Raw genomic sequence first — 22587 nt, 5'->3', positions numbered from 1 at the left:
AACAACACATACTTTCAGTTCATTATGCCAACGAGCTATATTAATCTCAGTATCATCTTTCCAAGTACTAGCAACACATTTATGCGCTACTGATAATACCAAACGTACAAAAGCAATTGAATTTTATTTAATCCCATTCCTTTTAACGAATATAAATTTCCCAACAAGAAAATCGTTGGATCTAGCGGTAGTATAAAATTATATAATTTCTCCAAAACTACTTTAATTCCTTGCCAAAATGATTGAACTTTCACACAATTCCACACAGCATGTAAAAAAAAAAGTTCCAATATATATAATTGATGTAAAAAATTATAATTAACCATTCCATATCGCACATTAGTCAATTTAATTACATTGTCTTGACATATATTCGCCCAATCATCTTCATGAAAAATAAATACTAAATCACTCTCCCATTTAAGTTTAGATTTCTCCCAATCTGGTTTATCCATACTATGTTGTAAAAAATTATACATAACTGAAATATAACCCTTTTTCAGTAGAGGAAATCAAAGATTCAAATCTGACAAAGAAGGCAAAATTATCTCTCAACCATAATTATCTTTTATCAAAGGCCTAAGTTGATAATATACCTGTAAATTCTTTGTTTGTGTATCAAATCTTTCTCTCAATTGGTTAAAAGAAAGAAATTGCCTCTACAAAACAATCTTGTATTGCCTTTATACCCTTAGAATCCCAAATCTTTAAATGATTGTTAAACATTGAAAAAGGAACAAGCTAATTATTATACAATAGAGTTAAAATAGATAATTTATCTTTCGACCCTAACATCCTATTTTTTTAACCAAATCTTTAATAAATGTTTCAATATCGGCATATCATATTGCTGTAACAAATTTGAACTCCAATGAAATATAAATTCATGTATTTCAACCCTAGGAATACACACCATCTCCACTTTAGAGCTAGGAGGCTGATCTAAATCCATCAATCTACTAATGAACTTCAACTGGGCCACTGCATAATAATTTTGAACATGTGGTAGTTGTAGTCTGCCCAATGTATACTTCCATGTAAGTCTATGCAACACCATTTGAGCTAATCTATCTTTCCATAAAAACTCTCACACTGCTTTATTCAAATTTTGAAAAAAAAACCCTTAGAAAGTAAACAAGGTAGTGACTGGAATAAATATTGAATTTGAGGGAAAATATTCATTTTAATACAATTAACCCGACCAATCAAAGTTAATGGAAGATCTTTCCACTTAATCAAATCTGCTTTAATCCGTCTTAATATAGGTACATAATTTAATTGATATAATGATTGATAATTCGTATCCATAAGCACACCTAAATATTTAATTTTACTTGTCCACCTTAATTTTGAAATTGCTTTAAATTAAGAATAATCTCCCACTCCATCTGGTAAAATCTCACTTTTATCTCAATTAACTTTATATCCCAATAATTCTCCGAATTTCAACAAACACTCTTGCAGTTGTTTCAACGACCATTCCGGTTCCGTCAAGTATGCCAACACGTCATCCGCAAATAAATTAATTTTATATTCTTCATTCTTAACCCTCATCCCTCTAATTTCTTCATTTTGTCTAATAGCCTGAGCTAACAGTTCAATAACCAATGCAAATAAGGCTGGTGACAAATGGGCAGCCCTGTCAAATTGAATGAGTCAATTTAAATGGTAAAGAAATCTGTCCATTTGTCACCACCCTAGCATTCGGGTTCGTATATAATGCCTTAACCCAACCAATAAAAAAAAAGGGCCAAATTTAAATTTCTCTTTATAAGGTAACATTCCTACAACATCCAACATTTTCCTTATTCTCCTATTTCTATCTTCTTTATCCCCAATCTCCCCTTCCCCTCCTGAGTTGTCCTTTATCCCTTGTCGGACAACCACATCTCCCCTCTCCATTTGGATTTGCGAATCCACTCGCAAGCGTCAACTGATTTTGCAGTGACCGCTATTTCCCCCCACCCAGCCCCCCCCAGAAAAGATTTCACTTTTCATATGTCACAAAGGTCACTCTTTTAATTCCCTCCTTATTCTCTCTATTCCATTACCTTCCCTTATTAATTCTTGTCTATACTATCTATATTTTCCTCTAAGTACAGATACATTCACGTATGCACATTGTCTCTATTCACTCTTATACCTCTTTACCCGCATACATATCAATCGTGATCATTTTTACTCTCATTACCCGTCTTCATCCCTCAGTCTATTTTTGTCTTTACCCACATACATATCAATCGTGATCATTTTTACTCTCATTACCCGTCTTCATCCCTCAGTCTATTTTTGTAATTGTTCTGCAAATTTTCGTGCTTCTTCTGGATCCGAGAATAGTCTGTTTTGTTGTCCTGGAATAAATATTTTCAATACCGCTGGATGCTTTAGTATAAATTTATACCCTTTCTTCCATAAAATCGCCTTTGCTGTATTGAACTCTTTTCTCTTCTTTAGGAGTTCAAAACTTATATCTGGATAAATGAAGATTTTTTGCCCTTTATACTCCAGTGGTTTGTTGCCCACTCTTACTTTTTCCATTGTCTTCTCCAGTACCTTTTCTCTTGTAGTATATCTTAGGAATTTTACTACAATAGATCTTGGTTTTTGTTGTGGTTGTGGTTTAGAGGCCAATACTCTATGTGCCCTTTCTATTTCCATGTCTTGCTGTAGTTCTGGACATCCTAGGGTCTTAGGGATCCACTCTTTTATAAACTCCCTCATATTCTTGCCTTCTTCATCTTCCTTAAGGCCCACTATCTTTATGTTATTTCTTCTGTTATAATTTTCCATTGTATCTATTTTTTGAGCTAGTAGTTCTTGTGTCTCTTTAGTTTTTTTATTAGATTCCTCCAATTTCTTTTTTAAGTCTTCTACCTCCATTTCTGCTGCTACTGCCCGCTCTTCCATCTTGTCCATTTTCTTTCCCATTTCTGTTAAGGTCATAACTATTTTATTCATTTTCTCTTCTGTGTTGTTTATTCTTTTTCTTAAATCATTAAATTCCTGTGTTTGCCATTCTTTAAATGACTCCATGTATCCTTTAATAAGAGAAAGTACAACCTTTATCTTGCCTTTCTCTTCTTCTTCTATTTCACTGTACTCTTCCTCTTCTTCTTCCTCTGGGTTGGCCATCTGTTTTTTCTTTGTTGCCCTTTCCTTCTTTCTTGTTTCTATTGACTTCTGTGGTCTCTTCTTGCTGCAGGTGTTTTGCAGCTGTCGTTGCCGGCTGCGGAGATCGACTCCCCAGCTGGTCCCCCCTCCCGTCGGTGTGTTTTTTTTCATGCGCATGCGCGGTTGCGCACTTTTACTCGGCTCAGCGAGCCATTTTTGTAGTCCATTATTTACCGACCTGAGGGAGCGGGTTTCTCTCTCCGCAGCGGGCCTCTTCGGACAGGTAAGGCCTTCACCTTTTTCCTCCGTTGTCTTCTTTTCCTCTCTTCTTACCGTTGATTTTGATTTTTCTTTTTTTGTCGCCATCTTCTTTCCACCTTTATACTCACTTTTCTGTAACTTTTATTTCTGTGCCTTTGTGTTTTCCTTTGTTTTTCCCGACTTTTCTGGAGAGGGCTGGAGTTCACCGTCCGGCCACTACTCCATCACGTGACTCCTAATTTTATAAACTTTTTAATGATGATTTTTCTAATGAATTTGGAGAGGTGTTGAATCAAGTTACTGAAGATCAGAAGTTCTAGTGCTTTAATAACTGTCCTTCCAAAAAAAGGTAGCGATCCGTTAAAAGTGTCTTCGTATAGACCTATTTCTTTATTAAATGTGGATTATAAAATTATAGCGAAAGTATTAGCTAATAGACTTGCTAAATATTTGCCTAAATTGGAATTTGGGTGACATTCCTGAACTGGAATTGTGTACTGAGATGCATGTTTTGTATACTATCCAAGTTGATCACTATCCAAGTGCAAGTAGTGCAGCGTAGTGTTACGGATGAAAGGTCAGTGGAAATACTTTCCAACTTGTGCATTTTTTGCCTGACAGGAGAGAGAAGAGAACGTAACAGGAATTATGTTAAAGTGGACCAGAGGATGCTTTAAAGCAAACACTAACCCCCTCCATAAATCTTCGTCCGCGAAGCCAAGCCAAAGAAAAAAAAAAAGAAATACAAAAACAAGCATGAGAACTCCATTACTAGAAGAAGCACTATCACAAGTATCGGTAGCTATTATTATATTTATACATTACTAGAAAATTCAAACAGACCTCTCCTTATATGTATATATTTCTTAGAATTCTCTTGGGATTCATTAATCAGGGTCATATCCCTTACCCAATGGTTGATAGTCTTTTACTACCGTACCAAAGAAGGAGGTCGTTATCAGTTCTAGCTGAGAGCAAGAAAGAAAAGAATGTAGGCTGCCTCTCTTCCAATCAATGTTTTAAAACTTGCATTCTCTATGGGATGGGATGGGTCCTTTAAGATGTTTCATATTCTTCTGAGACAGCAGTAAATGTAGGTGGAGTTAACAGAAGCAAACTTTCAGTTTCTGCACTCAGCTGTGGTGCATCTATAATAGTGTGATGAAACCATGGGGATGTGCTGAATTTCCTTAAGCTTCCGAGGAAGCAGAGGCATTGAGGTCTGTACTTGGCCATAGCATCGTTGTGGATGGACCAGGACAGACTGATGATGTTTAGACCTAAAATCTTTAAGCTTTCTCCTCTCTCCACCTCTATCCCACTTCCTGACTTCAATGACCAGCTTCCCCCATCTCATCGTTGAGATCTGGCCTACAAATGGTAGTGACATGTACACACTTGGAGATGGATTTAGAGCGGTGTTTGGCTGCACAGCCACAGGCGTATCAAGAGGATAGTGTGGGGCTGAGCAGGCAGCGGTACCAAGCATGAGGGTTGAGAATTAGTGTGAAGGAAGTGTTGTTGCCAAATCTCCCTTCCTGCAGTCTGAAAGTCGAGGATCCAGTTGCAGAGGGGATGCTGAGATCAATGTCTAGGAGTTTGGTCGTTTAAGTTGTTGAAGGCAGATTGATTTTTTAAACTTAAAGGGACTGTGAAATCCGAAAAACTCTTATTGATCTTTTGGATACAGTTCTTGGAAATCCAGGATATTGGATTTGGAGGTGAAGGTTGAGGTCAGAAAGCCTGTGTTTCTGTCTACCAATCAATTTCTAGAGTTGGGGTAGAAAGCTGAGAAGGCTACAAGCAGATGATTAATTCAGATATTGAATTTTGATCTTTCTATTTCCAGGTCTTGCCAACAGTGAATCATTTGAAATAGGCAACTGTATCACTTTCTGTTTGTTTTTTTTAAATGACTTTGCACTATCAATACTAGTTTCTCATTCCGGTTTCTTTATTACTTCGCGAGCAATCTTTTGAAATTGTCACCTTGTTGTAGTTGGCATGCGTCACTGACTCCCATGGCCAGTGTCCTGGCAACTTGAATTCAAGCTGAACCCTTGGATTTCTCACCTACAGCAATCTGAGGAGAGAAGCAAAATAAGACTTGGTGCTCAGCTTCATGAAATTCGCAAGGAAGCTTTTTTTCCTCCTCCTGCTGTTCCTCCCTGAACTTTTTCTACACCGATTCCTTGCTGCAGCTTTTCTTATAATGAAATCACTGACAGTTTTGCCCAGTTGCTGTGGTTAAATAACCAAAGACTAGTAACGCAGAGGCCTGTACGATCAATTTGGATTTGTTTACATCCTACCACTTCTGTCATTTGGTTAGTAATTTGTAAAAACAACAACTGCAAAATCTACTGGATTCTTCTTTGAATGCCAAGCTAGTTCAGTGGCCTCTGGAGAGAACATCTGTTTACCGTCCAATGTGGCCTTTGTGGGAATCTGTACTCGGGTGATATCGTGAATGCTTGAATTCCGATTGAAATATCCTGGCATGCCACTTGGTTGTAGGCTTCTCACAACAACCATGGACACAGTCTGGGTGATCATTTCACCAAGCACCTATGCTCTGTCCACTGCGACTGCAAAGACCTCCCAGTGGCCAACCATTTTAATTCCACAAACCATTGCCATACTCGCATGTCTGTCCATGTCTTTGTGTACTGCCAAAGTGAGGCTACCCACAAATTGCATTTCTTCTCTGGAGTCTCCAACCAGACGGCTCTAAAGTCGACCTCCAATTTCTGTTAACCCCCCCTCCCCCCCCCCCACCGGATTCTCTCTACCCTCCTTTTCTTTCCTCCAGCTCCCCATCCCCTTCCCTTTGATCGGAAAGCTACCCTTCTTTCCCCTCCACCCTCTCCTCATCATTTCTCAGCTTTTAAAATTTTCCTCCTTCCTACCTATATCCACTTGTTGGTCTGTGCTCCTCCCCTTTACCATTCCTCCCCCCCACCTTTTTATTCAGGCTTCTGCTTGAATTTCGACATCACTGATGAAGGGCTCAGGCCTGAAACAACATTGACTGCCTTTTACTTCCAATGGATGTTGCGTGGCCTGCAGAGATTCCCCACCACTTCTGTGTGCTGTGTTTGGTGTGCAATGATACTTGTGCCTGCTTGTCAGCAGTTGTGTGTTTGCAAAGACTCACCTGTGCTTTTTTTTTTGCATCGAGAGTAAAGTTTATGCTCTGTATTGGCAGCAACCTACTAAACTGGTCACCTGTCTGGAAGAGGGTGGCTATTCTGCTGGTTGGGGGTGTAAATAAAAACCAGACTATCTGCTGAAAATAATTGCAACTTCTTCAAGATTGAACAATGACTAGTAGAAGTCTCAGATTTGTGGAAAGTGTGGTTAAGTTGTGAAGTGCAGTGCAAGCTATACTCCCACAGCCAACCTTGACTTAAGTAGCGCTTACAAAGTTCATTTCCTTTTACAACTTGTTGCAGTTTTGTGCAAGTTTTCCTTTTGATCTTATTTTATTTGGTTTTAAAAAAAAACTAGAATGTACTGGGAATGCATTTATTCCTGAAGTAAACTTTTTTAAAAAAAGACATACACACGGTAATAGACCCTTTTAGCCCACAAGCCCGTGCCACCCAATTAACCCACAACCCTGGTATGTTTTGTACATTGGCAGGAAACCGGAGCACCTAGAGGAAACCCAGACGGTCACAAGGAGAACATCCTTACAGTGCGGGATTCAAATCTGGATCACTGGCACTGTAACAGCGTCTGACTTGACTCTTTCTTTCCAAAGTTTCTAAAGCTAGTTCCCCCCTTTTGGATAGGGAACAGTTTTTTTCAATTGTTCTAGGTTAAGTTTACTCCTTTATTAGGGCTGGAAAGGCTGCTTTTATACTGTTCATGTTCCCGGCGTTTTTGCTGATTGAGTCAACCATATGAATAACATAAGCTAACAGGAACATCCATGCATATAATTGCCCTTCTTCCCTAGCCCATTTGTGCTGAGTTAGCTGGGCAGCCATTTTAGGGCTGTTGGTCTGATGATGCCCCAGCTTCTACCCCCACCGGTTAGTTGTCCTGGCCGTTGCTTTAGCAATCTCTGTCTGCGTCTGCTGCCGCGCAATGTGTCGGCCCGATCTCCGCAATTGTGGGCCATCACAGGATCTTGAATCTCACCACTACAGCTGAGGAATTTATATTTAAGTTGCTAAGGGTAGATGCCCATCTTCACTAATGTCATGTCACATCAGTGATCAAATATTTGAAAAGAACATTGGACACCATATGGACAAATGTGTTCACCAAAATAGGGAGTCCAGTGAATAATTAAACCAGTACTAGTGGAAGACTGAATGATTCAGCCCGAAATCAGAGAGTAGTGCTGGTGAACCCTGACCACAAGTCTGCCCTATTGTGGCTGGTCCTTAGACTGCTTTATTTGCATATAATATTGGGCATTGTTCACAGTTTTACTGTTTTCATCTCCAGGGTCGATTCCAATGTTGACAAGAGAATTAGTGCCAGTGAGATGCAACGATGGATTATGGAGAAGACTGAGGAACACTTTCAACAAGCTGCAAAAGAGAACAAACAATACTTCAGAACTGTGGATCCTGATGGAGATGGTAATGCAATTATCTCATCCTTGAGAGTCCCTGCTCTCCCTCCCTCAACCTCTCTGTCAAACTGTGTTTTTTTAAAAGGCATTTTCGGTGACTTGGTTCCCTTGTACATTAGGTCAGTCAGATTTGCCCATTCCTTTTTGAAGTGTTGAATGTTGAAGAATTTGTGTTTAGCGATGGTATTCAGTACAGTAAGGCAAGAAACAGACAAGGACACACTAATTGTTCTCAGTGACATTCACCCAGGATACTTTAACCTTGTCTGGTGATGGGGGCGGGGGGGGGGGGGGGGGGAAGAATCCAAGGTGGAGTGAGAACTGAAATGGTTAATGAAAGCAAGGATGGCAAAGGAAGTGTGTGGATACAGAACAAAATGGTGGTGGACCACTGTCAATATAAGAGAGGAGATTGCCAGAGAACTGTCATGAGAGCCAATGTGGGTGTTCTCCTGACATTCCCCTCCTGAAATCCACAATCAGTTCCTTGGTTTGCTAACATTGAGTGCAAGATTGTTGTTGTGACACCACTCAATTAGCTGATCTATCTCACTCCTGTACACTCCCTCATTGCTATCTATGATTCTCCTGAGGACAGTGGTGTCATCACCAAATTTGTAGATGGCATTTGAATTATGCTTAGCTATGTAGTCATGGGAGTTTAAAAGAAAAGTGGACAGCATCCTTGAAGTGAGCCTCTGCTAATTGTCATTGAGGAGGAGTTGTTTCTGATTTGTGCTGAATATGATCTTGCGATTAGGAAGTCAAGGATCCAGTTGGAAGGGACATGCTGAGGCCCAAGTTTTGAAACAAGTGCCGAGGGAATGATGGTGTTGAAAGCTGAGCTATAGACAATGAAAATTAGCTTGATGTACGTGTTGTTGTTGTCGAGGTGATCCAGGGCTGAGTGGAGAGCCAGTGAGTTTGCACCTGCTGTCAAATGATTGTGGTCATAGGCAGATTGCAGTGAGTCCAGATCTTGGAGATGAATTGATTCTGGCCTTGACCAACCCCTCAAAGCATTTCATCACTAGTAGATGTGAGTGTTACTGGCCAATAGTCATCGAGTAAGCTCTTGGGCATTGGTATGATTGATGCCCTTTTGAAGCAGATGGGAACCTATGTCTTCAGCAATGAGAGATTGAAAATGTCCAAAGCACAATCCACTCCATACCCTTGCATCTAACCTGCTGATGCACTGGTGATTTCAGGGTGGTGAGCACCCTTTATTTCTCTATACTGGCACCTTGTTCCCCTCCAACTCCTTCACTTGCTGGAGTTCCTGACAGCTCGGCCAACTCCACCACCGCTTAACTATTTTGGATAATCAGAGTTGTACTATATCACCTGCACAAATCTTTTAAATTACCTATTAATTTCTAGCATCTTTTATGAGTTGATTGAAGTTTTGTAAATCATTGACTTCCTGGTGGTTTTCTTTCTACATACATCACTGCCAATTTTTTTTTAAATTGCACATTCATCTCTGACTTCCTTCATATTTTTAATACTGAAGTGTTACTGTCCAATAAGTTCACCTTTATTCACTATATACAATTACTTACCAAGCAATTTCTGATATTTTTTTCCATACACCATACCCTTGCCATTTCTCAGGGGTAATTATTAACCTCAGACATTTCAGATAATCCTTTGATGCTCTCAACTCAGATTAGATGTGATGATCCTTTGTTCCAGTCAGCAAAATTAGGCTCATAGAATACAGAATTGTCAAAATTATTTACCAGAAAGATGTTTAAGAAATAATTTCATGTCTTCTCAATGACACAAAGTTTTCATTCTTGGGGCGTGGAGAGATTTGAGCCTGTTTTTCTCTGAGATCTGATGATCCTCTCCTGCTTTGCTTGTATTGTAGTGTGATCAAACTGTGGCTGACTTGCTTAGCTTTTAAATATAATTTTGCAAAGCTGATAAGGTTTTGATGGCATTTATATTTCAAAATTTTATTCTGATAACCAAATTTCTGTTTAAATCTGCTTTTTACTGGAATCGATTTCAATTCAATACCGTCAATAATTTCTTATCTTGGTTTCAGTGAAATGCTGATGCTTTGATACCATAATTTATATCGTAAGTTCTTGTGATAATTTCCGTTCGAAGAGCTATTTATTCATAAAGGTACAATTTATCCTCATTCCATTTCAGGCCCACAATAATGAATGTCAGTCCTTCCAGTTGTATTTCATTTAAATCCAAGGAATGTGATATGAGTGGGTCAATCGCAACATGACTCGCAAGTCAGTTACCAATTTATTTAATTTGGGCCAGCTGTGTTATCGGTGTGGTGACAACAATAGATCAGAGGTTCGCCATCCTGCAACAAGTGATTTCTTCTAAAACATGGAGATGTAATGCTCACCATTTGACCAATGAATGCAGCTCAAGAAGTTAAACCTAAAACAAAGCAGCTTGCTTGTTTAGTGCACATCCACTACCTTAAACCTTCTTATTCACGTGCACGAGGGCTTCACTGGAGATCACAAAACACCATATATTTAGTTTATGTGCCCGGAGGACCCCAAAACCCAGCAGCAATAGAAAGTCACCAAGGCAAATGTTTACTTAAACAAAAGTTACTTTTAATTATCTTTAAACATGAAAACAGGATCAAACTTTCTAACTTGTTACTATTAACTTAACCCCCTTCTAATTCTAAGTGCACATGTATGTATTGTGTTCAAAACAAAGTTCTTCCATTCACATTCCAATCTCACTTCTCACTCCTCCAAGTGTACCGGAATCAGGCAATTCTTATACTGTGCACAGAATTTAATATTTATGAATTTCACCAGGCTTTGGTGTTCGAAAGGTAAATGGTTACTGCTCAGGAAGGTTCTTGTTGGTTTTCAGAGAGAGATTTGTTGCTCATTGGACACCCACAACTGATTCCTTCAGATCAGCCACATTAGTGTCTTGCTAAAGAAACAAACCCCATCAGGGTTTTTCAGATGATAACCTCTTTCTTTCAAGTGAAACATTATGCAGCCAGTCCAGGCTGAACTAAGAACTCACAACCCATCTTCAAAATGGGTATTTTCCACAAGCTTTCCAGCTTGTCCTGTTCCAGTCCCAGCTGCTGCTGCTGAACTGTAGAACTGAATTCTCTCTCTCTCTCTCTCTCTCTCTCTCTCTCTCTCTGAGAAACCACATGACCTTCTTAGAACAGCCAACTGCACTCAGACAGACTGCAGCAAATGGCACTCGGAGCCTGAACTGTCTGGCTTGAGCAGAGCTCCAGCATTTTAAATGAGATCTGTTTTGAAGTTTTTGGATCTGTATGTGACCTAAACTAAAAAAACCTGCCACAATTTATCTCCTATAAAACATATCAATATAAAATATAAACTGTTACAAGTTATACAAGCCACACCAACTACACCTGCCAAACTCATGACTGTGCCAACAAGAAGGACAAGGCTAAGGAGGTATATGTGGCCACCACAACTTGTTCCCCTTCAAGATGAAATTGTGCTGATTTGGAAATTGCTATTTTGTCATCCTCACTTCATCATGATGACACCTTTAAGGGCAATTAAGGATGGGCAATAAATACTTTCTTTGCTCGTGCTGCAGAGATCAAAAAATTAAAACATGCAACTTTATAAAATATGAATTGAATGAGGCTGATTGAATAATTGCTGAATATTCATTGTTTGACAGTAATCTTCATAAAAGCTTCTCTTCTAAATTTAAATTTAGACATACAGCACAGTAACAGGCCCTTCCAGCCCTCGAGCCCGTGCCGCCCAAATACCCTAATTAACTTACAACCTCTGTCAAACAGGAGCGTCCGGAGGAAACGCATGCAGACATGGGGCGGGAGAGAAAAACATACAAACTCCTTGCAGACAGCACTGGATTTGAAAATTTAATTCAGCAATTTCAACGTGTGAAATTTTTTAATCATAAGGAATATTTCTCTTAAGGTGGAGTGCTGCTAACCATGTGATTGGATGTCTGGAAAATTGGTTTGAAAGTTGATGGTTAATGTAATCCTGAAAGGAAAAGGAAGCCAGGCAGGTATCAGATGAAGCTCCTTCACCATTATTCTCTTACTGATTTTAATTCTCTTCAGAAAATCGCATTGAACCTGCTTCATCTACCTCTTTAGATTGTAACAGTCTTATTTTAAAATGAATGTTCATCTTCCTTAGTTCTTCAGGACCAAACAGAAACAGAAGAAAACTGGGTGTTAGAGTTGGTGGTTTGGGTTAACTGTGGAGCAAGAATGGATCGAACATTTGATTTAAAAAAAAAAAAAAAAATTAAAACTTAAATATTTTGATTTGTGGAATTTGAGAGGCTGGTTGTTCAAAAGTCAAGCACCCAGGGGATGAAAAGCAGAAATTCCTTTTGTTTGAATTTGGGGAGAGGTGGCTAGCAATCAGAATCTCGGGGACATTTCCAGAAACTTGCTCATCATTCCTGAATCAATAACTGCAATGCTAATTTGGAGTTGTTCCCACTGTCTAGTACTGTATTGTATAACTTCAGGGGATCATGTCTGCACCATGGATAATGTTTAGCCTCTCGATCCATTCTCAAAGAAGAGTTCTAATCTTCCATCGAAGGACTATAGTGGACATTTTTTTGTGTTTAAAATGACATTAAATAGTTATTTCGATTTGTTTTGTCTACTTGTGTATTTTGAATATATTTGGTACTCTTGTGCATTCAAAAGGTTGAAAGCTTTCCATAACATCCTTTACTAATCATTGTTAATTTTAATGTTTTTCACTTTCAAATAAGATCTGATTTTGAGAAGTGAAATGTGATTGAATTGATGTATTAGATAACTCAATCTAAAAGCAGTTATCAAAAAGGATTTGCTGGTGTTACAGTGGTTACCAGGGTCAAGAGACAAGTGTGAATCCTCTATAAAGAAATATTGGGCTTCTTCCATGAGACCAATTATGGGAGTAGCAAGTTTTCTTTTTTTTTAAAAAAAGTGCACTTTTAACATTTTTACACTCATTTGTTCAAATGGAGGTTGTATTGAATTCCTGCTTGGAGTCTCTCCCCCCCCCCCCCCCCCTGCAAGATATCCCAAAAAATTTAAATGTAGGGCTTTGTCACCAACTGCATCATTACTGACCTTTGCATATTTAATGTGCACTTAGAGGAGATGTAGGAAGACCCTGATCACTCCCACCCATCAGCTGCAGCAGAGCACTATCTCATTTAATCTGTGAAAGACTGTAATAAGCCTCTAATTCAACATTATTTGTTGATTTGGAACCTGTGTATCTTCCTTCAAAACATCATTATATCAAGATGTTTTTACTTTGTAAAACTTCTCATTCTGGTTGCTTTCCTGACAGCCGACTATTTTGATATTTAGTGATAGATCTCTTTGACTCTTTATTGATCAACTATTCAATAGTTCCTTCAATCAATCCTACAAAACAAAAGTGTTTTGCTTGCACCTCTTAACTGTTTATCAGCATTAAACTGCACCTGCCTGTTGTGCACCCACCTTACAAAATAAATGCCCACTATCTTAAAGCTTGAGCGGTCCTTTGCCATTTTGCGCTTACAAATGTTCACGTGAAGCTCTGCATGCCCTGTCGAGGTGTTGAAGTGTCCAAGAGCAGACTGACTCCTTGCATATCCATCCACAGGAACTTCCTATAAGAGGCACAGTTCAAAGGAAGAATTTTAATCAACTGGGCATGATTAGGTCGAATGTTGTTTTTTTTAAAACTGCCCAGTTTTATAAAACAAATACTTCCACTAAAATTGATTCCAACAATTTCATAATTGTTCCTTGTCTCTTAGTGTTGACTACATTTTGATTTGCACTCATGCTAGAACTTTGCTGACTGATTTATTTCCACTAAACTCCAGCTACTTTACAGAGAGAGTGATGATACTAAGAGAAGAATGAAGAAAATGGGGACCGTTTATTTTGGACTGAATGAATTTGAGTATTTTAAGAGTAGAACAGGGCTTCCCACTCCAGGACTATTCTAGGTTCCCACCTGTGGCAAAATCCTGCTTGATTTTACAAATTGTGTATAATCATTGGGAAGTAAATTTAGAAAAAAAAACGTGTGTATCGTCTTTCTCTAGGTCAGGTATCCTGGGATGAATATCGAATCAAGTTTCTGGTAAGCAAGGGGTTTAATGAGAAGGAGGTGATGGAGAAAATAAAAAACAATGAAGAGCTGAAGATTGATGAAGAGAGTAAGTACCTGTCTGCAGTTTAGCTGTCAGCCTCGTACTGCTGTAATTCTGTGTATGCATGTCATTGTCTTCATTTTACAACCCAGTAACTAGGAAACCAATTCAAGAATTGAGGTGAAAATGACTGTTCTTGACAACAAATGAATATTCGATGGAGTATGACATCGTGGAACTGTGGTAAAATTGGAGTCGGTCAGAAAACACTCCAGCAGTTGGAGTTGACCTTGCGCACAGGAAGTCAATCATCCAGACCAAGGGCCAATCTTCAATGATTATCAAAAGTGAAAATGTCTGCAAAACAGTCGGTTGCATTTGCTACTCCAGAAATTGTAGCTTCCCATGCCTGATTGCAACAACAAGGCACAGATGACAGTTAGACATGCATTAATAAGCATAACATTTGCTTCACAAAAGTGCTAGCCATTTCCACACAAAAGCACCTCTGCCTATATGTTAACAGGTTTAACCATAGTCAAGTTCCCAACCATTAATATCTGGGTGTCATGATGAGCAACTCAACTGGGCTAATCCTTCTAAGTGTAAACCAAGTGGAGATTGGGGATCTGTTGGCAGAGCACCTGCACAATGCCAGCATTTGTCATCTTGGGCTTCCAGTTGCACGTCATTTAAATGCCTCTTCCCATTCCCACACCCATGACTGTTCTCTGCTGCCACGATGAGGCCAAACACACACCAGAAGACCCAACATTTCATGTTCCACCTAGGTAGCCCACTGGAATTTTTTTTAAGTTTAGATAATCCACTACTGTATTCCTTTCTTACTCCCTCCAGTCCACCCAGCATCTCTCTCTTCATCTTTCCCATCCCTCTTCTCACTTCCTCTATCTGCCCAATACCCATGCATTCAGCTCACTGCACTTTTTCTATGGCTAACTTCTCCTATCCTGACCATTCTGGCTATCTTCCATCTATGCTCTTAGTCCTGGTGCAGAGTCTCAAGCCAAAACAAAAACACCCCCTTTGCCTCCACAGATGCTGCTTGACCTGCTGAGTTCCTCCAACAGTTTAAATTTTAAAATTTAGACATAAGAGCCCATGCCACCTCATTACACTCAATTGACCTACAACCCCCTGTACGCTTTGAAGGGTGGGCCTGAAGGGTTGGGGGGGGGTGGCGGGGGTTGGGGTGAAAAAGCCTACTTGCAGTCAGTATGCAATTTGAACTCAGGTCCCAATTGCTGGTGCTGTAACAGCATTGTGTTAACCGCTACACAAATCACGCCGCCATTATTTGCTCCAAATTCCTGAATCTGCAGTCTCTTTCATTTCCAGCCATACCAATACCATTCAGATCAGGGGCTGGCTATCCTGCAGCCAGTAACTCTCCTCCTGATACCACAAAACTTTCCACTTCCTTCAAGATTCTTTCTTTTAAATCTTTTGGAGAACAGACTTTGCAAGAAAGTGACATCAACCCAGTCACAGTATGCACTTGCATCTGCAGTTGCCTTGGCCTAGATACAAAGGGTTAGCCATGCCCCTCAAACTTCCATAGTAACATAACCGTTTGAAATCATTTTTCTCAAATCTGCAAGTACATGAAGTTTGCAAAGTAGCTATTATTAGCCTTGCATCTATTAGAAGTCAGAAATTTTTGCCTCTTTCAATGGAAACATTTAATTAAAAGAAATGAAATAAAGATGATGTATTTACGTTGGTGGAAATTCTCAGGTAAGAAAGCTCATCACCGAAGGGTTAACTGTTAAATGTCATGAAATTGAAACTAGGTTCTGTTCCACTTGCTTGCATTTTTGCACAAACTCCATCACCTTGGTTATAATCACTTCTTACTACTACCTTCGACAAGAGAGCCAGCCCACCTCCAAGTTCAAGAACGACTTTTTTTTTCCAACAACTAATAGGCTCTTAAACCTTCCTGTAATACTCTAATCACAAACTACTTTGACAGCATGAAGGACCTGTCTGCATTATTGAAACAACTTTTTTTTGTACTACTATATCTATGAATGTTTATTTTCTATCTTTATATTTGTGCAGTAATTTAATCAAGTCAAGTTTATTGTCATCTGATTGTACAAGTATAACCCCACAAAAGTGTTCTCTGGTCCTCTCTGCAAAACTTGCAAGCGCACACCCAGACAACACACGCAGAGACAAACAATACATATGCAAGACAAGTATTTCATCGATACAAATAAATATTGTTTCATGAATATGAGGGTCTGGATGGTACTCCTGTTTCTCTTCCCTGATGGGAGCACCTGAAAGATGCTGTGTGCAGGGTGGAAGGGGTCCTCAATCACTTTGTGCGGCCTGTTCAGACATTGATCCCGGTAGATCACATCGATTGGGGGTGGGAGACTCCAGTGATCCTCTCTGCCACTCTCATGGTCCTGTTGATTGACCTCTAATTCATTTCTCTGCACTAAATCATACCACTCTAATGCAGTCGGCTAGGATGCTCTCGATAGAGCACATAATGGTGACTGTTGCCTTGCCCATTTCAGTCTTCTCAGGAAGATATATTGTGGTTTCCTAACAAGTGAGGAGATGTTGTGTCCACAATAGGTCATGAGTTAAGTGAACTCCAAGGAATTAGTATATTTAAATAGTATATTTAACGTATACTATTGGAGTTGTTTTCTTTTTACTAAGTACCATTGGCTAGAGCAAATAAGAATTTTGGTGCATATGTGCATTGTGTATAACAAAAAAAAAATTATATTTCATTTTAATTTAAAGATACAGCATAATGAGGGATAGAGAGTTCTATCAGCCTGCTGATCCACTCAGTACTGCGAATGCAAGTTGTTTGGACCATAGACCACTACAGCACAGAAACAGGTCCCTTCGGCCCTTCTAGTCTGTGCCAAACTTTTTTTTTGCCTAGTCCCACTGACCTCCACCCATCCCATAGTCCTCCATACCTCTCCCATCCATGGATCTGTCCAAATTAAGACTGCATCCACTACCTCATCTGGCAGCTCATTCCACACTCCCACCACTCTCTGTGTGAAGAAGTTCCCCTAAACTTTTCCCCTTTCACTCTTAACCCATGTACTCTGGTTTGTATCTCGTCTACCCTCAGAGGAAAAACCTGTCTACATTTACTCTGTCTATCCACTCATAATTTTAAATACCTCTATCAAATCTCCTCTCATTCTTCTACGTTTTAGGGAATAAAGTCCTAACCTGTTTAACCTCAGTTCCTGAAGTCCAGGCAACATCCCAGTAAATCGTCTCTTGCACCCTTTCTATCTTGTTAGTATTTTTCTTGTAGTTAGGTGACCAAAACTGCGCACACTACTCCAAATTTTGCCTCACCAATGTCTTGTACAACTTTACCATAACATCCAAGCTCCTATACCCAATACAGGTACACAATCCTTTATCTGGAATTGTTGGGGGGAAGTGTGTTCCAAATTTCAGATTTATCCGGATTTCAGAACAAATGCCAGCTGCCCCAGATTTAAGCCCACCCGAATTGTGCTGTCATATCCACCCCCTTCCAGTCGTGCTGGTGTCTCTATCCCCCCCCCGCCCGCCCGAGTCACGGTGCCGTCTCCTCCCGCCCGCGTCGCGGTGCCGTCTCCTCCCGCCCGCCCGAGTCGCGGTGCCGTCCCCCCCCCCGCAAACTTATTTGCAGGCCCTGGGGATTTATCCACCCATAATCTATATAGGTTCCATTACCTTATTGCCTGTTTTCCTTACTTACCATGACTGTGCATGTTTCCTGAGTGAATACAGAGGGAAAAAAAGTTAAGATCTCCCCCATCTCTTTTGGCTCCATACAAAGCCGATCATTCTGATCTTAAGAGGACGTTTTTTCCCTTACTATCTTTTTGTTACCTGTAGAATCTCTTAGGATTCCCCTTCAAGTTAACTGCCTAAGCAACCTCGTTTTTTTTTGATATGCTGATTTCTTTCGAGAGGTTTATCTTGCATTTTTTATACTCCTTAAGTACCTTATTTGCTCCATGCTGCCTATACCTGTTTTACTCTTCACTCTTCTTCTGAACCAGATCCCCAATATCCCTTGAAAAACAAGGTTCCCTTTGCCTTCTAACTTTGCCTTTAACATACAAACTCTGTACCCTCAAAATTTCACTTTTGAAGGTCCTCCACTTACCTCACACATTCTTCCCTGAAAGCAACTTATCCCAATCCACGAATTCTAGATCCTTTCTCATTTCCTCAAAATTAGCCTTTCTCCAATATAGAATTTCAACCCAAGGCCCAGATCTAGCCCTCTCCATAATTAACTTGAAACTAATGGCATTATAATCACTGGATCCAAAATGTTCCCCGACACATTTTTTTCACTTATCCTGTCTTATTCCCTAAAACAAGATGCAGCATTGCAATCTCTCAAGTTGGTACCTCTATACATTGATTTAGAAAACTTTCTTGAAGACATTTGACAAACTCCAAGCCATTCAGTTCTTTTACAGTATGAGAATCCCAGACAATGTGTAAAATTAAAATCCCTTACTATCACAACCTTGTGTTTCCTACAGCTGTCTGGTATCTCTCCGCAGATTTGCTCCTCCAATTCTTGTTGACTGTTGGCAGTCTATAATCCAACCCCCATGAGTGTGGTCATACCTTTCCTATTCCTCAGCTCCACTCATTTAGCCTCAGTAGACAAGCCCTCTGGTCTGTCCTGCCTGAGCACAGCTGTGAAACTTTCCCTGATGGGCAATGCCACGCCTCTCCTTTCATCCAACCCACCCACCCACACCATCCCATTTTATCACATCTAAAGCAATGGAAGCCCAGAACATTGAGTTGCCAATCCTGCTGCTTCTGAACTAAGTCTCACTAATGCCCATATATCATAATTCTACATGCCAATCCATGCTTTAAGCTTGTATGCCTTTCCTACAATTGGATTGAATAGATGCACTTTAGAAAATCCCCACCACATACAACCTGTTGACTTCTAACGGTGCATGTAATTTCCACATAATTTTTTCTCTCCTCCACTCCTCAATATTCTCTGGCTCTCTGGTTCCCATCTCCCTGCAAATCTAGTTTAAATCCACCGGAACAGCAGTTGCAAACCTTCCTGCAAGGACATTAGTCCCCCTCCCATTCAGATACAGACCGTCCTGTTGGAACAGGTCCCACCTTCCCTGGAAGGAATTCAATGATCCAGAAACCTGAAGCCCTCTCTTGTGAATCATGCCTTTAGCCACATTTTCAGCTGCATTATCCTCCTATTTCTAACTTCACTAGCTCGAGGCACTGGTAGCAATCCTGAGATCACGACCCTGGAGGTCCTGTTCTTTAACATAGTGTTTAACTCCTTGAACTGTCGTTGCAGGACTTCCTCTCCGTTCCTACCCATGTCATTGGTCCCTACATGGACCACAACATTTGGCGGCTCACCCTCCTGAGAATGCTGTGAACTTGATCTGATATATCTTGGACCCTGGCACCAGAGAGGCAATATACCATCTTGGTTACTCATTCCCTTCCACAGAACCTCTTATCTGTCCTCCTAACAATGGAATCCCCTATCACTCTAGTTCACCTCTTCTCCTCCAGAGACCTGTGCCAGAGACCTGATTGCCATGGCATGTGCCTGGTAGGTCCCCCTCCCCACCCCAGCAGTATCCAAAATGGTATACTTGTTATTGAGGGGAATGGCCACAGAGGTGCCCTGCACTGCCTGCCTGTACCCTTTCCCTCTCCTGTCACCCATATACCCTTCTCCTGTTTCCTAGGTGTGATAGAGTCCCTGTAACTTCTGTCTATCACTCCTTCTGCCTCCTGAACAATCCAGAGTTCAACCAACTCCAGCTCCAATTCCTTAACTCGGCTTGTCAGGAGCTGCAGCTGGATGCACTTCTCACAGATGAAGTCATCAGGGATACAACAGCTTCCCTGACGACCCCCATTCTGTAAGAGAAGCATTCCCCCTGCCTTGGCTGCTGTTCCCACTATTTATGACTAGAGGAGCAAAATATGATACCTAAAACCTGCCCTTACCTGTGCCTACCTTCTGAATCTTGTTTGTTTTTTGTTCATTGAAAAGAGTGGCCATTTCTTACTTCAACTCCTACTACTCCTCGCCTCTTACCTGTTCTCACCAAAGCCTGTTGAGCCAAAGCCTTACCACTCTGACTCAGTCCAGTCCACTCTCTTAATTCTCTTGCAATGAACGTTTCACCAGTCAAGAGCTTGGGTCACTAAATATTTGAAAATAAATACAGTAGTTAAATCAGAAAAACTAGGCCCCATTAACTTAATTTCTTTTTAGCCCCACTGCCAGTCATTGTATCACTTTACTGATCACTTTTTTTCTGGCTCATGGAGCATCAGAATATGTGCAAAGTATTCTCATTATTGGAGCAACAACACTCTGGTTGCCTCTGTTGCAGCACTAGCGACCCGGGTTAGAATCTGGAGCTGTCTTTAAGGAGTTTGTGGGTTCTCCCTGTGTCTGTGCAGTTTTCCTCCTGTTTCTTCCCACCTTTCAAAACGTACGGGGGTTGTATTTCAGGCTGTTAAAAGTTTGGCCTAACCCTAACCCTTATTTGAACATTCTTGATGTTATATTTGTCTTAAAATGTTTGAAAAAATTTAAACCTGTTGGAAACATTCACTTGTTTTGAAAGCTTTGACAGTGGGCCATGATATTTTAAGTCTTGTTTGTTCACTTAACTCCTGTTAAGGAAACCTCATGAGGTAAATGTGCTCTATTTTCTGTAGATGAGTTGCGATAACATCCAGAATTTATGTTCATCGGTATATGATTAATAAAATATTCTCTTTTTCCCTGACTAGATTTTTTTTAAACAGCAACTTTATAAAATGTGTTTTTTTCAAAAAAATTTTCAGCTCAGGAAGTTCTGGATAATTTAAAAGATCGTTGGTTTCAGGCTGATGAACATCCTGCAAATCACCTCTTAAATGAGGACGAATTCTTGGCTTTTCTCCATCCTGAGCACAGCCGTGGAATGCTCACATTCATGGTTAAAGAAATTATCCGGGATTTAGGCAAGTGATTTTATCCATGACATTTCTCTATGAAGTTGCTTTACAAGTCAGGCCTCACTAACAATGTGTTGATCTAAACTCCATACCTGTAATGGCCATAAGTTATAACTGCTGATAAATTTAGATTTTCTCTTGCTTTTTGGCAAGAAAATGATGTAGATTTGGTCGTGCTTCCAAATTCAAATTGGAGACTTGCTTTCAACAGTTATAACTTTATACAATAAAATCGCTCTTATCCGGCGACCATGGGGATTGCGGATGCTGAATATGTGAATTTTCGGGTTGCCTGAGACACACACTTACATTGCCTAATACACCTGCGTAAAGGACAAAAGACAGAGCAAAATGTAATTTGGAAAAATAACAGTACTACAGTCCTTAATTTTGTAAAGTTCACTTTAATCAGATAATTCCCGTAACCTATAAAATTTAATCTTAACCCCGGTCGCTGGTGCTGTAAATCTATTCTGGTATGTGAGTCATTTAAAAAAAAAAAAAATCTCTCTCCTTTGGGTTAGACTGCCTCCATGCATCCATCAAGTTTAAATCTTTCGTATATGAGAGAGTTAATTTAGCTGCCTTGGCTCTTGTTACCATTTTTGCCAATTTATCTAGGATCAGATCCAAACAAAAATTAAAGTCCTCTCCAATCATATCTTTCCTTCCCTCTGTGGCTTTTAAAAATATGTCCTTCATAAAGACCTCGTCGTCATAATTCGGGGCATACATATTCATTAACGTCCATGATTCTCTGTAAAGTTTGCCATTTATCATTATATATCTACCCGCTTGGTCCATGGAGACATTTTCTACAGCAATCGGGATGTTCTTATTAATCAAAATTGCCACGCCTGCTGATTTCAAATTGAATGAGTAAGAGAAGACCTGCCCCCACAATTGCCTTGATTTGTTGTGTTCCACTTTAGTAAGATGTGTTTCTTGGAGAAATACTATGTCAGCTTTTATCTTTTTTTAAATGAGAGTATTCTTTTCCTTTTGACCGACCCGTTCAAACCGTTGACATTAAAACTTATAAACTTCAATGACTTATGCATAATATTAAAAATTCTGTGCAAATATACAAGTATGTAAAAAGTTTTGTAATCTGTTTCCTCGCCCTAAAAATCATGCAACCTCCGTCCCAGCAGTGATGTAGACAGGAAGTCCCCAAGGCCCACGAAGAAAAGCCCGCAAAAGCCTTCAGGGAGAAAGAAGAACTCCACCCTAAAGCACCATCTTGAAAACCATCTCCTCCCCTTAATCCAGAGTTGTACCGTGCTGTACCTTCAGAACCTTCTTTCCCTTCTCCGAGCTCCACGAAATGTAGGTAGGATAAAACTTCGACATTTCACCATAAGAATTAAGACGACCACCACACAGAAAAAACTTTATTATGTCCTGAAATATCTGATTTAAACCAGTCTTTCACC

The 22587-nt window shown here is 40.0% G+C and overlaps 1 protein-coding gene across 2 annotated transcripts in view; it reads left to right on the top strand.

Moving 5' to 3' along the window:
• sdf4 (stromal cell derived factor 4) overlaps nt 1-22587 on the top strand; it is a 47565-nt gene that overhangs the window by 20434 nt on the left and 4544 nt on the right. For both annotated transcript variants that reach the window (XM_069918766.1, XM_069918767.1), the window contains exons 2-4: nt 7834-7970; nt 14057-14170; nt 20999-21157. In XM_069918766.1, coding sequence (XP_069774867.1) covers nt 7834-7970; nt 14057-14170; nt 20999-21157 — 410 coding nt within the window. The remainder of the gene's footprint in view (nt 1-7833; nt 7971-14056; nt 14171-20998; nt 21158-22587) is intronic.

This window comes from Narcine bancroftii, chromosome 2 (genome assembly GCF_036971445.1).
Source record: "Narcine bancroftii isolate sNarBan1 chromosome 2, sNarBan1.hap1, whole genome shotgun sequence".
Taxonomy (NCBI): domain Eukaryota; kingdom Metazoa; phylum Chordata; class Chondrichthyes; order Torpediniformes; family Narcinidae; genus Narcine; species Narcine bancroftii.
The sequence above is the reverse complement of the archived record's forward strand: the minus strand, read 5'-3'. Positions and strand labels throughout refer to the sequence as shown.